At 46.8% G+C, this 15544-nt stretch overlaps 1 protein-coding gene across 1 annotated transcript; it reads right to left on the minus strand.

Annotated features, from left to right (window-relative positions):
* Positions 1–6354: 6354 nt before the first annotated feature.
* On the minus strand, positions 6355–15511 carry EEF1AKMT2 (EEF1A lysine methyltransferase 2). Its single transcript, XM_058028952.1, has 6 exons — positions 15433–15511; positions 14522–14587; positions 13881–13995; positions 10656–10763; positions 9613–9829; positions 6355–8858 (listed from the first exon to the last, which is right to left on the minus strand). Exons 1-6 carry the CDS (start codon positions 15486–15488, stop codon positions 8731–8733), a joined length of 690 nt encoding a protein of 229 aa, XP_057884935.1. The 5' UTR covers positions 15489–15511; the 3' UTR covers positions 6355–8730.
* Between the last annotated feature and the right edge of the window lie 33 nt (positions 15512–15544).

Consider the following 15544-nt stretch of genomic DNA (forward strand, 5'->3'; position numbering starts at 1 on the left):
GGGCGGCGGAGCGGCCCGGCCGGGCCGGCTGTGGGCGCCGCTCCCACCGCGCTCCGCTGCCGCCGCCGCCGCCGTGCTGCGGGCGGGGCGGGCGGAGGGAGGGAGCGAGGAGGAGGAGGAGGAGGAGGAGAAGGAGGAGGAGGAGGAGGAGGAGGAAATGTGCTTGTCACTTCCTGAGCGGAGCCAGCGCCGGCAGAGCCCGGCCCGCACCTGCGGAGCGCCCGCCCCGGGGAGCCGCGCACCGGAGCGCTCGCTGCGAGGGGAGGCGGGGGAGACCCTGGGCTGCCGCCCCGAACGGGCGTCCCCGGGTTAAACATCGCCAGGAGGAGCGTGTGTGTATGGGGGAAACCCCAAAGATAATGAAAAAGGGGGATTCGGGCGGCGGTGAGGCGCTGCCCGGCGGGAGCCGCGGGTGGAGCCGGCGGCGGCAGCAGCGCCCGCACTCGGCCCCGCAGCCCGGGATGCTGTGGGCGCGGCTCGCCTGGGGCTCCGCCGCCCGTTCGGAGGCCGAGAGTGACTCCTGGTGGCACGGCCGGCCCGGGGAGGAGCAGCTCAACCGGACGCAGCAGCTGACTGAAGGGCCCCCGCGAGAAGTAGCGCTGAAGTTTTTGGCACATCACCGATGGACACCATGCGCCCCTGCACCCACCAGGGAATAAAAATCCCTCTCCTTAATTTTTCTCACCCTTTCACAGAATCATTGAATGGTTTGGGTTGGAAAAGACCTTTAAAGATCAAGTAGTTCCACATCCCAGCCACGGGCAGGGATGACTTCCACTGTCCCAGGCTGCTCCCAGCCCCAATGTCCAGCCTGGCCTTGGGCACTGCCAGGGATCCAGGGGCAGCCACAGCTGCTCTGGGCACCCTGTGCCAGGGCCTGCCCACCTTCCCAATATCCCATCCAAGCCTGCCTTCTGTCAGTTTGAAGCTGTTCCCCCTTGTCCTGTCAGTCCAGCCCCTTGTCCCAAGCCCCTCTTCAGTTCAGGAAGGAGCCATGAGTCCCCTGCAGTACTAGAGCCACATCTGCTTGGCTTCACGTGGCACTGGCCTTCAGCAGCACAGAGCTCTCAGTGACATTTTCCATGCAGCCAGGCTGCACCACGCACAGCGTGCGGGCTCCTCCCGAGAGCGAGCGTAACGAGCGAACAAGGAAACGACATGACAGCTAAAAGGAAGATTTAGGGCTCATTACAAAACAGAGCCCAAACATTAATCTTAAACACATGCGAGCAGACGACACAGATGCCATCAGGAATGAATCTGGGGCTGAATTTCATCCACCCAGCTGGATGGCCGGGCACAGGGCTGGGGATGGCATGCAGGGACAAGTGAGGGACAAGTAAGGGCATGAATGGCTAGAGAGGCTGTGGCTGTGAGCTCAGCAGGGCTCCGGGTCCTGTGCACTGCCCAGGACAACAAATTACTGTCGAGGAAGCCTTGCCACTCAGTATTGAATGCAGTGAAGAAAGAGGGAGGCATGCAGAAGTAGGGGGCAGATACTTAACAAAGGAGCAGCTCCCACCAACACAGCGAGGGCTGATCTCAACAAAAGTGGCTCCGTGCTCAGTACACATAAAATGAAGCAGGAGTGGCCAGTCTGAGTGGGTGATGAACAGGGAGAAGGGTTTGATGATGTGAAGGAGCTTTTGCATCATGTTCCTCCATCCCACTCAGTATTTGCTTTTCTTATCACGTGTTGAGACTGGTAGCAATAAAACACTTGCTAACTCCTTTTCCAGAACTTCGGGAATCAAGTCTGAAAATGTTTTTTTATGGTTTCCCAGTGGAATATTTCAGCAATAAAGCTCAGAGCATAATTGAATCCATTCCCGTGGCAGCCCTGGGCTCCAAGACTCAAGCAGAAAGTTGTTTTCTGTCTGCTTCTGCAGCTCGCTCCAAACCCAGCATTTTGTGCCTCTCATCCTCTGTGCTTCCCAACAGATGAGCTGGCTTTGGAGAATCCCCAGCACGTGTGAAAGCCTGTTGCTGAAGCACAAACCTGTTTTGCACAGACAGTATTTTCAGTAATGTTCAAATAACTGGCTGCCCAAAGGCCCTGGTTCCGGACAGTGCTTTTTCCCTTTGTCAGAAGGGGGGAAAAGAAAATAAATAACTTTCAAGCTTTAAAGAACTGGCCAAGAGAGTTTATTCTTCATGGACAGAAAATTCATTCAGTTCATTTGTGAGCTGATTTAATTTGTGGTTTTGTCTCAGATGTCAGTGCCTTTGCTACCCACTGACTGGGAGCCTTCCTGATGGGGATGGAAACCATGGATAGGAAAAAATCTAATGATCCCCATGGTCCTTCTGAAGTGATTCTGGGGTCCAAGCCATTAAGACATGTTAATGTAGCAGTGCTAAGCCCTGTGGATAGACAGCATTTCCTTCACTCCCTGTACACAGCATCTGGCTGCAGTTACAGCCTTCTTTCCATGTAGCCTTTCCAACGCTTCGCTGTCTCTCCAGTTTGTTGTTATTCATGTCATTTGCACCAGGGTTACCAACAATTTCAGGAGTTTGTGCCTTTCACAAGGACTCTGAGGTGTCCTTCTGAGCACCTGAGCCATCCCAGTTATTTCTGTGTCCATCCTTCTGCTTCTCCTGCCAGGCAAAGAACACAGGTAAGGGGCTTGCCCAGGGCCAGAGAGTCAGAGAGTCCCAGCCACAGGCTGATGTCCCTGTCACCCAGCTGTGCTGGGAGCCACATACTCACAGGGACATGTTGTCAACACCAAAGGTCTCCAGGAACACCCTTCACCTTCAGGGGAAATCCTCAAATCCACAAAATCCTTATAACAGCAAGCAGAAGTATTTTTAATAAATATTTCACGCCCAGGGAATGAGCACATCTCTGTAATGTGGCCAAGGTGCTCTGTGTCAGAAAGTACCTGAATCACAGATGCCCTAAACAGGTGAAGCATTGCTGTGCAGAGGGCTGAGATGAGGAGTGTAGTTCTGACTGCATTTGGCATACTGTGGGATTTCCACCAAACTTAAAAATCTCTTTTTTTATGTCACAGGCCATTTGCTGCACACATGTAAGAGCTTTGTGTTTGCTGCCTCCCTCCCTGCCTTGGCAGAGGGTGTGACACCTGATCTGGGTGCCCCAGACTGGGAGCAATGGAAACAGTGATGGATAAAATAAATAGGCCATGAAGTACATATGGGAGCCTGGATGTGCTCATCACTTTGTCAGTCATATTTGGCTTTCAATTGGTTTAAGATAAGCCCAGAGTTATTTTTCCATCATCCACAAGGCCCGAGGCAGCTGCAGACATGCCCCAAAGCATCACCCTACCTTGGATAAGCAGCAGTGCAGCACCCATGGAGCTGAGGAGCCCTGGGGTAGGGCAGCAGCCAGCAAAGATAATTACTACAGAAAATTGGGGTGAAAGATCTTTCTGCTTGAATTTCAGTTCTCAGCCCTATCAACAGCTAAAATTTCTTTACATAAGCACACTCTCCTCACCTCTACTTGACACATGACACTGTCCATGCATACCTGGCTGCTGCAGTGACTGTGCTGAGGTTTGTGCTGAGGTCTGCTCCCTCACTGGGCTCTATTAGCTCTGCTTGTCATGCACTTGTGATTACCCAGAACTGATGTGTTACCTGGCAGCAGCTGGCTTGCCTGACAGCACTCAGCTTAATTTCCAGTAACAGAGAAATGGGCTCGTTTCAAGCTATACTGTTACCTAACAAATGGAAATCAAGCCGCAGGTTGGCTTTTCCCTTATTTGTGTTAAACAAAACAGGCCAGCGTTCCTTTTCCTCCTTTGTCTGGAGGCTATAACACCTCATCCCCTTTCACTGAAAGCCCTTGGTAGCCATTAATTGCTCCTCAATTTAGCTGCCACCACAAGGGTTAGGTCATGCTCAACCTCCTTGCAGCCAAGTCATGGGATAGAACCCTTCACCACCCCCTCAGCCCAAGCAGGTAAGGCTGTGCAGGGCAGCTCCCCCTCCTCTCATCCCAGAAAAGGCAGCAAGCAACAGGAATTCAAAGGCAGATCTCCACACTGCTTTGCAAAGCCCTGGCCCAATTATTTCCTTTGTGCTCTCCTATTTTACAGGGGATGATTCCATACATTAAAATGCTTGGAGGGCCTGTAAAATGAGGCAGTTATTGCTGCAGCAAGCCATGCTCTGCACCTCTTGGCATGCTAAGATCAGGGAAGCAATCCCAGTGCCAAAACACTGAAAATTTTGCTGTATGTTGCTAAATACCACGCTTAAAGATTTTGTCTGGTATGAAATAACACAAAATTTGGCAGCCTTACACCAGGCACCCTGGCTCACAGCAGAGTATATGCACAGGCAGATTTTCCTCACAATGGCTACAGTGCTGCCAGTGCATTCCTGGAATGCAGAAATACATGGAAGCCACTGTCAGCGATGAAGAGCAGCCTGCTGTGCCTAATGCAGCAGAAAAGCTATTCAAGAACTTGTCCTTACATAAAAATAACTCCAGAGAGGCTGTGTCAGCTCAGCTGTGCAGCTCTGCAGGTATCTGAGTGCTGTGCCCTGCACACCTGGCCTCACCCTGCACTCCTGGGAACAAACCCAGTGTTCTACTGAGGGATTTCAGTTCATCCCCTCATTTGCCCATTCATTTGTCTCTTGGGCTCACAGATTTCACAACCAGTGCAGAACTGAAATAATTCTGATACAAATTGTATGAGAGAACATTGTTTGCTCTCCAGAGAATCGCACCTGAGATCTGTGTGGTGGGACATGCACTTCCTCACCCAGGCATAATGAGCTCTGCTGTAAATACCAACTGCAGGTCTAAAACCCCAAATATCTGAAAGCTCCTTTTTAACACTGGTTAGAAAAGTACAAATTAAACAAACAAACAAACAACTCCACAACCCTGAATCTCCTTTGTTACAGGTGTTAAACCTCAAATCCTATGATACAATCAAGGCAGCTGGCTCTTCCCAGATTTCAGAAATGCTGTTGCAACAGTGGGTTTGGATTCCAGAAGGTGAGCCCATAATGCAAACAGCTATTTCAGCCTCAGTGATGCTTTGCAACAGTGCTCTCAATAATGATTTGCAGGAATATTCTCCTGATGGGACAGAGAGTCTGTAATCACATGCTGCATCACTGCTGGCCCTGGCTGCTACAGCAGCTGCCATAATTTTGTTGGTGTTTCTGATGTAACCCAACAGCTCTTAAAAAACAGTTGTAGCTCTCAGAAATTCTTCATGTTGCACCACAAAATTATACTGAGTTTCAAGAACAGAATATTCATTTCATATTTCTTAAGCCTTCAAAAAAGAAAAAATCAACCTTTAGAAAAGCAGCCTATGGACAGCACTGCAGGGCAGGCTGGGGAGGGTTTAGTGGAAGGTGTCCCTGCCCATGGTAGGGGGTTGGAATGAGATGGTTTTTTAAGTCCATTCCAACCCAAATTCTAGGATTCCTTAACTATTCCTGCTCCTTAAGAGCCATCAAATGAACATGCCTCTCCTGCAGATCACAAGCTGGTCACCAAAAGGGAAGTCAAGGGTAAGGAAACATTATCCTTCCCTCTGAATTTTCTGTGTTCATTCAGTTGTGCCATGATTTTCATGTCTGGTATTTCTCACTTTTTAATCCCTATAAAAATGATTATAGGAGTACTTATTTCAAGAAGGTACTGTGATGCTGAAAGGGCAAAGGCTTTCTGTCTTGAGAACCCATTTACCTGACACTCCAGCAGAGTCCCATGTGTAGAAACTCTCCTAGAACAGACATCCCAAATCAATAATTATTTCATTAATATCGCTTGCTCACCTCTCTCAGATATTTCATCCTGACAGTTCAGCTCTATGATAAGTCCCATAAAATTCCAGAGTAAAATGCTCCCAGCTCCTTCAGTGGCACAAACCCTGCAATGAATTCAATGGCTCTCCCAGTAAATGCCTCAGAAGAGAATCCCTAAACTCAGTTTTCTTGGCAATAGGAGGCATCAGGAGCCAGGTTTGAGCTGCACCAGGCACAGATGTTGGTGGAGGTGCTTTGTTTGGGCTCAGGCACTAAAACCCATCCTCAATCTGCCAGGAATAAAAGGTCAGTCCTGGGAGAATTTCACCCTTCAGCATGCTGTCAATGAAGCAGGGAACACAAACCCTTTCTGTTCTGCCCACACTCTATGCAAAACCACTGCAGGAAGGTTTGCCAGCTCTGCAGCATCACCCAGCCTAAACTCAGTCCTGCAGGAACAGCCTTGGGCTCAGCCACCTCTGGGATCCATGGAAGATGCTCATTTGACTACCCACAAACCTCATATTTGACAGTGAAATCACAGGCAGAGTTTTCAGGAAGCAAAACAATAGGAGTGAAACGTGTTTCAAATGCTGCATTTATTCTCCTGCAGTTAGCAGCTGGAACCAAGAGTCACACAGCTGGGCAGTCAGGAATATTCCAACCTTCAGGAACCATCATGGAGCACTCCCCCAGCTTCCAGCAAAGACTTGCTCCTCCTAAATCACTGCTTATTCCTCTGCCTCTTTTTCCAAGTTTTGTTTTTTTTTTTTTTTTTCACTGAAATGCATCAACATTTCATGAACTGCCCCAAATCAAGGACAGTCTTGGACAAGTCATTTCCAAATCCTCATAGCCAAAAATACCCCAGTCCCTAAGTCAGTATTGGAGCAGCTTCCTAGACTCCATTATCCAGAAAATGCCAGGTTTCCAACAGAGCAGATTTTAAATAGTAAGCCTTTGGTTATTGTTGCCTTAAAAGAAAGCTCCTAAAACATGTTTTACAAGCATTTTTCTGCTCTCCAGTGACACCTGGAAGTGCTTGGGATGGAAGGAATATGCAAACTACAGATCAGATGCAGAAATCCTTATTTTCAGGCAATTTTAAGAAGCTTATTTTCAGCTTTACAAGTTATATAAAAATACTACCCAGAGAACAAAAACTAATAATAATCAATTCTATGAAGTGGAGAAAACAATCCTTGCCCTGACCCTTCCATATCTTGTGGAGTGGGAATCTATGGTTAAAGTCCAAGTAATTGATTAAAAGAAAATCCATGACAGTCCTGATTTTATTTTCATCCCATGATTAAATACACATCATGACTTCATTAGCAAAAATTACAGATGGGAATAAAACAGATGCCCAAAACACATCCTGCCAGAGTCCTTGAAAATTAAAATTTCCTTGTATTAACTTTACCTGATGCCAAAAATGTCACAGGCTTTTTACTGAGGCTGTTATCAGTAGTGCACTTTCAATCCTTTGTGCTACTATGCTAAAAAAAAAATCTCTGTTTGGATTCCCAGTTACATTTCCTAGCATTCCAGCTGGCTGCTGGGCAGGGGCAGAACACAGAACTACAACAAATGGTAACAAGCTCTTGCTTTTGGCACTCAGGTTAGAACCCAACTCTGACCAAATATACAAAGAATCATCCTGGGACTGAATTTTTTCAGCACTGCTGATAAACCATTCTCCCAGTTGAGTATATTTCATTTTGCAAAAAAGATGCAGCAGTAAGGTTCTTGTATTGAAAACAGCAACAGATGGATCACAGAGGGAGGACTCACCACTGTGCAAAAGAATGCCTTGATTCCTATCCTGGGAAAGGACTGGAAGTATTTATTGACCCTTAAAGATCTCCTGAGCCCTGGGAATGAGGAGAAGCATGGAAAGTAGGAGAAGCAATTCCCTGATAAGCAAACATGACCTTGCCTGTGAAACAAAACCTGATTGCCTAAGAGGGCCTCCTTGATGTTTGAAAGAACAAGTTTATTGTCACCTGCAAATGTGTTTGTCGAGGCATGAAGAAATCTCATTTTCCTGCCTTTCAAGCAACAGCAATATTCTGAGATTACAAAACAGAAGAAATGAAGGCAATGAAATTGAGCAAAAGGATTGCACACAGAAGTTTAAAGAATACATGTTTAAAAAAAAAAGCACAAGGAATGGATAGTTATGCTTTGAATTCTTTTGGATTTATGCAGTTAAAATCCACCCTGAGAAATTCACTGGAAAACTTCTTGTCATTGTGGCTCCAAAGACATTCCCATACAGCAGGTTAATAATGAAGGAGGCACATGTCACACACCAGAGGCTGCAACATCACACCTTTATGTATTCATGAGATCAGGGAAAGGAACTGACCAGGCATGAACACACTCAGGAAAGGGAGACTTAAAACACTCCCTCTGTGGGAAAAGAGCTGAGCTGCTTCAGAGGAGACACAATTATGCTAAGTCTGAAAATCTGAATTTAAAGTACCAACTGGTCCTTTTTGGAAAGTGCTGTGGATTTTGTATTCATTTCCCTCCCTACCAGCCACCCTTGTGTGCATTAAAGAGCCAGCACTTACATTGAAAAAGCTTGTTCCCTATTCCACTGCACAACAGAGAAATGAGATTTTTGCTTTGTAGGATACCTTTACCTCTATAGGTCACTGCTTACCAGCACAGAAATGAAATATCAGACAATCTTTATATTTCAAACACAAATATAATTCAGTTATATTGGTCTCTGCATTTAGCACATCTGATTTTCCTCTCTCTTGCAAACTTGCAGCTTCCCTGAAACAAGTGAGGTTGTAGCAAGGACACAATTTATGGGCAAATTATGCAAAGCTGAAATGTTTCTAGGGCAATGTTTTATAGTCCCTCAGAGCTCCATACATAGTATTTTACTGTGCACTCCAAAAGCATTTATTTACACACGTGTCTGAGGTTTTCTGTCAGGTTTAAAGTTCAGACTTTTCTCATCTAATCTAATTTGTCCAAGACGGATGGCCTCACTTTTTTCCTTTGGAAAACCAATGCTGTAACACTGTTTCCAATTCTTCCTCCAAAGCAAAACTTGGGTGTTGGCAGCTCCTCCAGAATTTCAAATCCTGCCAGACAGAAATTGAAATGCTTTTATTAGAAGGAAGTTGTTTTATTCGCCTCTTGGATAACCCTTTGCAAACCATTCTTTATTCGTCTGGAAAACTTGCAAGTCAGTTAATCTGTGAGTTTATAGGACTGTATTGTTACACTGCACCACTGCTCCATACAGCTGAAACTCTTCCATGGATAATAAAAATCCTAGCAGGCTGACTTGCACAAATTAATGGCAGAAAAGATGAGAACTTGCCAGTAATTTCGGTTCCCCAGAAGGGATGGTTGTTTCAGATCCACACTGAGTTTCAAGCCTCAGGCATGGGATTGAGGAGCTGACTGGTATGTAAAAAAAACCCCTTTAAGTGCATCAAAAATGATAGGAAAGGTCACAGACTTGCCAGTTCCCCTCAACATGGGTAACAATGTTGCCCCAATTTCGGAGCAATCAAAGGGTGAACTGGGCCTGGTAATCAAGTACCCAAAAAGTATCAGCCAGCCACACACACACTTTCCCAGGGTAATTAGACTGAAATTCCCAACCTCCAAAGCGTCAGCAAACCTGTCCTCCCTTGGCGCTGGCAAACACAGGAGTGGTAATTCCCGAGGAAAACAGAGGGAAGACAGGCTGGAGCATTTACTAATCGCTCCACCTCCTCTAATCCTGATCTGGGAAAGTCAATATGCTAACACACACACACATTAAAACTCCCTCATCCCTTCCTTCAGCAGCCCCACGTTGGCAGAAAGCTCTGCTCAGCTGCCTACCTTCTCTGAACTGGTCCAGCAGCTCCTCCTTGGTCCAGTTGCAAGAGGTGATGAGGAAGAAGCCCTCTGGTTTCAGCACCCTGCCCAGGGATGCCACGTACAGCCTTCGCTTCCCCGCCGCGTCGCTGGGGTCCAGGCTGATGGCATCAAAAGTCCCCTTGTCAATGCAAATGTCAAAGCCTGCCAGCTCAGCTGAGGGGGCCAGGAAGTCTTCTACCTAAAGCAGAAGCCTGCAGCTGTGAGAACAATCTTCTGAATCTTTAATGCAAAGCAAGACTTCAGGACACAAAGCTTCAATGCTGACAATGGGTGTGCTCAGGGAGGGGTAACTCACAGAGCCATGGCAGCTTCTTTCTTCTCCACACATTGTGTGATGATCTATGTGCTGGAATCTGAAGCTCAAACTAACACACTTGAAGCTCACTCTTTAAATCACTGTTTGTACTTTGATCCCTGCCATGTGCCAGGCACTGCACAAACGCAGGAGAACAGACAGAGGCTGTCACTAAGAGATTTTACAGGTGGCACACAGGAGCAGAGACATCACACAGGTAGGGAGCAGGAGGGTAGGACAGCACAGCAAAGAGCTCAGAATGACAGGCAGCCACACAATCCCAGCATGGCTGAGGCTGGAAGGGGCCTTTGGAGGTGATCTGCTCCCACCTCTGCTCCAGCAAGGCCTCTCAACCCTCCTGTTGTTCAGCTAATGGTAGGCAATCTATCCCTCAAGGATTTCTCCCTCTGCCTCAAGTCTGAAATTCAGAATGCAGCAGCTAAAATACAGAACTTGCCACTTGGTAAACCACTACCCTGTTCCAAGCAGGGAAACTCTTGTTAGCCTTAATGACCATTACAAACAAAAACCAAATAAAGACCAAAAACCTTCCCGTAAATAGATTTATTTGGGTAGAGTTCTCTCACAAATGAATCTCAAAAGACATCATTCATTCAGTACACTGAGAACATCTGAATATCAATTAGCTCATTTAATCTTGGGCTCAATTGCTTTCTATTTCCTCAATTACCTTTCTCTCAAGACTTACCTTTAATTTAATGTTAGAGATCCCTTCTTTGTCTCTTACTTTTTCTGAAAGCTGTATTGCAGAAGGTGAATAATCAATCCCTGTGAGATTCATGTAGCCAGACTTTGCCTAGACAGAAGCAGAGAATCTTAATCAGTGTGCTAGCAATTTAGCAATTGTTTTAATCCAGCCAGAACATTCCCTACCTATAATCCATCTCGTCTCTCCTCCTCTTAATAACAGGACAAAAAACACAACTCACCTTTTAGTCATTTTTATACCTGTTCCCATTACAAGAGCTCAACAGCTGAATGAGCTGAAATAACTTTATTCTGCCAAAAAAAACCTCACCAAAATGACTGGTGACTGAAAGCTGGCTTATGTCAAGTGGAAAACTGAGCACAACTGGGAAAAGTAACACCCTGGAGGGGCTCTCTTATCTGCACCAAAAGTAACTTAGAAACCAGGAATTTTCAGTGATGACATGTGACAGATGCTTCAAAACAAGGGGAAAAAACCTCTCTGACATGTACCATGGGAGATTGAGCAATTATTTAGTTTATAACCCAAATTTTAAGAGCCAAAAGATGCAATACATTGCACTAGGACAGAAATCCACTGCAAAATCATACATTTTTCTAATTATTCATGCTAATGTCTATTTGAATACAACTATTTGCATGCTGCCAGGTGTCTATATCAGCAATTTTCAGGCAGGTTATGCACCACATATAATAGCACACAGAGACTTTGTTAATCTAAGTTTGTTGGAGATAAGGATAACTCAGTTTAGGGAACTTAGGGAGATCCCAGCAGCCCTTTGGCAAAGCAGGTGGGCTCCTGGCATCAGCTGGAGCTGGGCATGTGGGAGGGGAGCAGGGACACACGTCCTGGCTCTGAGGCAGAGGCTGAAGGGACCAGCTTGGGGTAGAAGGTACAAACTCAGGGTGCCCCACGTGTCTGGCAAGATCCAAACCTGATGGAAGAGCTCTGATCCTCTGGCCAGCTGCAGGCTGTCACAGCACAGACAGGGAGGAGGCTGGGCTTTGGAAAAACACACAGAGCGCTGTTAAGCAACCAGCTGCCTGTCTGCTTGTTCCAGAGGCTGACACCCCAATTGCCAAGAAAAGGATGAGGAGTTTCCACAAGTGTCCTTCCTCCTTGCAGCAGCCCCTGAGGCCTGAGCTTGGTGCTAACCAGCTGTTCTGAACTGAGGGCTAATTGCAGCTGAACACAAAGCCACTGTTGTTTGCATGGGATGGAGAACATTTATTGCTCAGGCTCCTGCCCACGTTCCTCCCTGGAGCAAAGCAGGCTTCCTCAGATGCCTGTGCTGAAGGTTTGGGGGTGGAGGAGTGGTTCCCACAACAGCTCCTCTGTTTGCAAAGGAAAGGCTTGAGTCACTTGAGGGAGTTCCCATTCACTCCTCTGGTCTGGGGGCAGAGAAGGAAGGTTTAGAGATAAACAGCATTAAATGCTGCAGAACCTGTAGGGCCTGACTGTGACAGGAAGGGATCCCTCACTTGTGCCAAACGTGACCACACTGCACCCTGCAGCTGCCCTGGAGGGGATTTACAGCACTCTGTGCTGCTGCTGCTGCTGCTGCTTGGAGCAGGAGATTGAAGAGCAGAAGGAGTTTGGAACATTGTCAGCTCTGCCCCGTGCTCAGGGCTGACAGCCCCACTTGGTGAACACTCCCCACTCCAGAGATTATTCACTCTTCAATAGTGGTGGCTCCCATATTACTTATGAATATAAGAGGAGGCCAGAGGTTTTTGTGGCAGCAAGGTTTCCTCAGAAGAGCTGGAATTTATGGAAGGCAAAAGAACTATGTCATGAATCCAAGCTCCCAGATCCCTGAAGTTCACAGGGATAATAAAAACAGCAAGGGGTGCCACTTATGTGATACTTTTGTACCCTCAAGCAGCTCCCTTGCAGAGAGCTGCTACTCCTGTCCTCTATGACTGAGTTTTTTCCAGTACTGCCATTTCTATCCCATCATGGAGTCCAACTCCAGTGGCAGAACACTCCTATGGTAGCTGCCAAAAGAATTCCAATTTGATTTCCAAACCTTGCAGCTAGCACAGAAAAAAATTCCTTTTACATCAGCTAAGCAAGTGAGATGCTGAATTACTCAGCAAAAATAAACAAGGTAATTTTTGAAGCCACTCTTCAAGAGGGAACTGGACTGACAATTTCCTGTGAAAGAAACCACAGTACTGTGAGGTGCTTAATGTAAGGGAGGAGGGTGCTCTCACAGGAGTTAATAGTTTTTAAAAGCTATCAGGCTGTCATTTGCCCATTATAGTATGAAAAATCAGCTCCCATTTGCCAGTGGAGTCAGTATAAAATGGAAGTCTTACAAATAAGATTTTTCTGTTGGGTACTTTAACCATGATAGAGCTATCACTGCTCTCAACAATCACCATTATCAGGCTAATTTCTCTTAGCGAGATGAGCAATTTCTGCTTTTGGTGACATAAATTCTCCTGTGCTGTGGTGTAGCAGCCAGTCTCCATAAAGGCTTTAAAATCTTCTAAAATCAAAGTTCATATTAAATAAAAATTCCAGACTTTGACTCTCAGCCCTTCCAATTCCTACTTGAACTACTGGAGCCAAAGGGGAATGCAAAACAACAGAAGCTGTGACAATGTGACACTTCGTCTTTTTGTGCCCCTTACCAACTCTCCTGCAGTATTACACCAAAAAAAAAAAAAAAATCAATCAAAACCAGGAAAAAAATACTGGAATTCATTAACATCTTGTGCACAACAAAATCTTCAGAACACACCTGATCAGATTTCCCACCCACCCTGACAGAAATGGACACTTCTTTAAAAGAAGTGTTAACAACTTTTAAAGTTATTTACATAAAATCCCTTGGGTTTACCTCCTTTTTTGTATCAATAATGAGTGTTATTATCAGAACTGCATGCAGAGAAAGGGTCTGGTTTTGTACATGAGGGTACTTTGTGAATTAATCAACTTAACTTCCTTATCTGGGGGAGTTTTAACAACAGTGGGAAGAAATGCAGTTTTAAATGTGGGGAAACAGGAAGGTAAAGTTAAAACAAGGGATGCTCAGGCTGACTGATTTAGAGAAATACTTCAAATTTTGAAGCCTGAAGTATTGACACTCTTGGTGTTCCACACAGGTTACATGACCACCACTGCCACGTGTGAGAACTGTATTTAAACTGCTCTGATTCTGTATAAAAAAATGCACAAACTTTGCAAAATACCAACCAATTCAACCAGTAAAACACCATTGCCAGTCCCAATGTCAAGCACAGAGCTGTCAAGGGGGACCTCGTGCTTTTCCAGCCACCTGATTATGCGCACCATGCTTTCCTCTCCAAACCTGCAAAAAACAAGGGCTCAGGTAACTAAACCAGGAAAAAAATGGGCAAAAGGTACAGCAAGTTTATTTCATCTCTCTCTCTCTCCAGCTTTTGCAAAGCCCTTTTCACTGTTACTCAAGCAAAAGCTGCCGCAGCTCATATTTCATGTTTGCTTTGTTCAGATGAAAATGAATCCTGCAGCCTTAAAATTCTCTGAAACTCCAACTCTGGCAGGTGAAAACATCCATATATTAAAAAAGGAAGCAGTAAGGGCAACTTGTGCAGTTAAACCGGAGCTCAGGGATAAAAAGCACATTTGCCAGTAACATACAGCTCAATTACCAGCTCAATTTCTGTGTAATGACACTTGTCCAAGTGCAGCTGAGCAATCTTCACTGTGAAATTGGGCCAGAGAGGAACTGCTGGTTTCAATGGTAAACTCCCCATCATTTTGTCACCGACTCGTTGAATTGCTGGCTGAGGTTTTGCAATGTCTTTTACGGTAAAGAAACTACAGAAACACTCTGCAGAAGTTATTTTGTTTACCAGATTTCCCCGGTATCTCCAATGTCTTGAAAAGTTTGCAGCTCTCTTTCGTAGGCAGCATCCCAGCTGGAGTTGGGGGGCAAGAAAGGAGAGGATATCATAATTAATACTGGGAAATATTTAGATGAAAGAGGGATGGGAAGAAAAATTGAGAGATAGATTGAGGTTAGATATTTGGTAGAAATTGACTGTGAGGGTGGTGAGGCATTGGTGCTTAGCATAAGATGAGCATGAACATGTGGGAGAGAGTCCAGGGAGTTTCCAGGGAATGCCTGGAGATGCTCCAAAGGCTGGAGCCAGGCTCGGAGAGCAGTGGGTGCATTCACCTGGAGAAAAGGCTCCAGGGAGACCTCAGAGCACCTTCCAGCACCTAAAGGGACTCCAAGAGAGCTGGAGAGGGACTGGGGACAAGGGATGGAGGGACAGGACACAGAGAATGGCTTTAAGCTGAAAGTGGGTAGATTTTGGTGGGATATTTGGAATTGTTCCCTGGCAGAGTGGGAGGCCCTGGCACAGCTGTGGCTGCCCCTGGATCCCTGGCAGTGCCCAAGGCCAGGTTGGACATTGGGGCTGGGAGCACCTGGGACAGTGGGAGGTGTCCCTGCCTATGGATGGGATTTAAGGTCCCTTCCAACCCAAACCATTCCATAATTCCATGAAAGGCTGAGACCGCTCTATCCTCTGTGCAGCAGTGCCACTCTACAGAATCACAGACTCTCTAAACAAACAAACAACACATAAACCAGAGACCGGCTCGTGCCGAGAGGGGCACCTTAAACACCTTCCATGTCCCCTCCCCGCGCCGTGGGCAGGGCCGCCTTCCCCAGCGCGGGTGGCTCCGAGCCCCGTCCCGCCCGCGCCCGTGGCCGTGCCCGCCCCGCTGGGGCGCCCGCCCGTTCCCCGGCACTCACTGCTCCCTGGTGCCCAGCACCGAGGGGCTGAAGGGCTCGTCCCCGGCCAGCGCCATGCCCGGCCCGCCCCGGAACCAGCGAGCGCTGCGGGCGGAGCGGCCGCGGCCGCTCC

This window comes from Melospiza georgiana, chromosome 8 (genome assembly GCF_028018845.1).
Source record: "Melospiza georgiana isolate bMelGeo1 chromosome 8, bMelGeo1.pri, whole genome shotgun sequence".
Classification (NCBI taxonomy): Eukaryota; Metazoa; Chordata; class Aves; order Passeriformes; family Passerellidae; genus Melospiza; species Melospiza georgiana.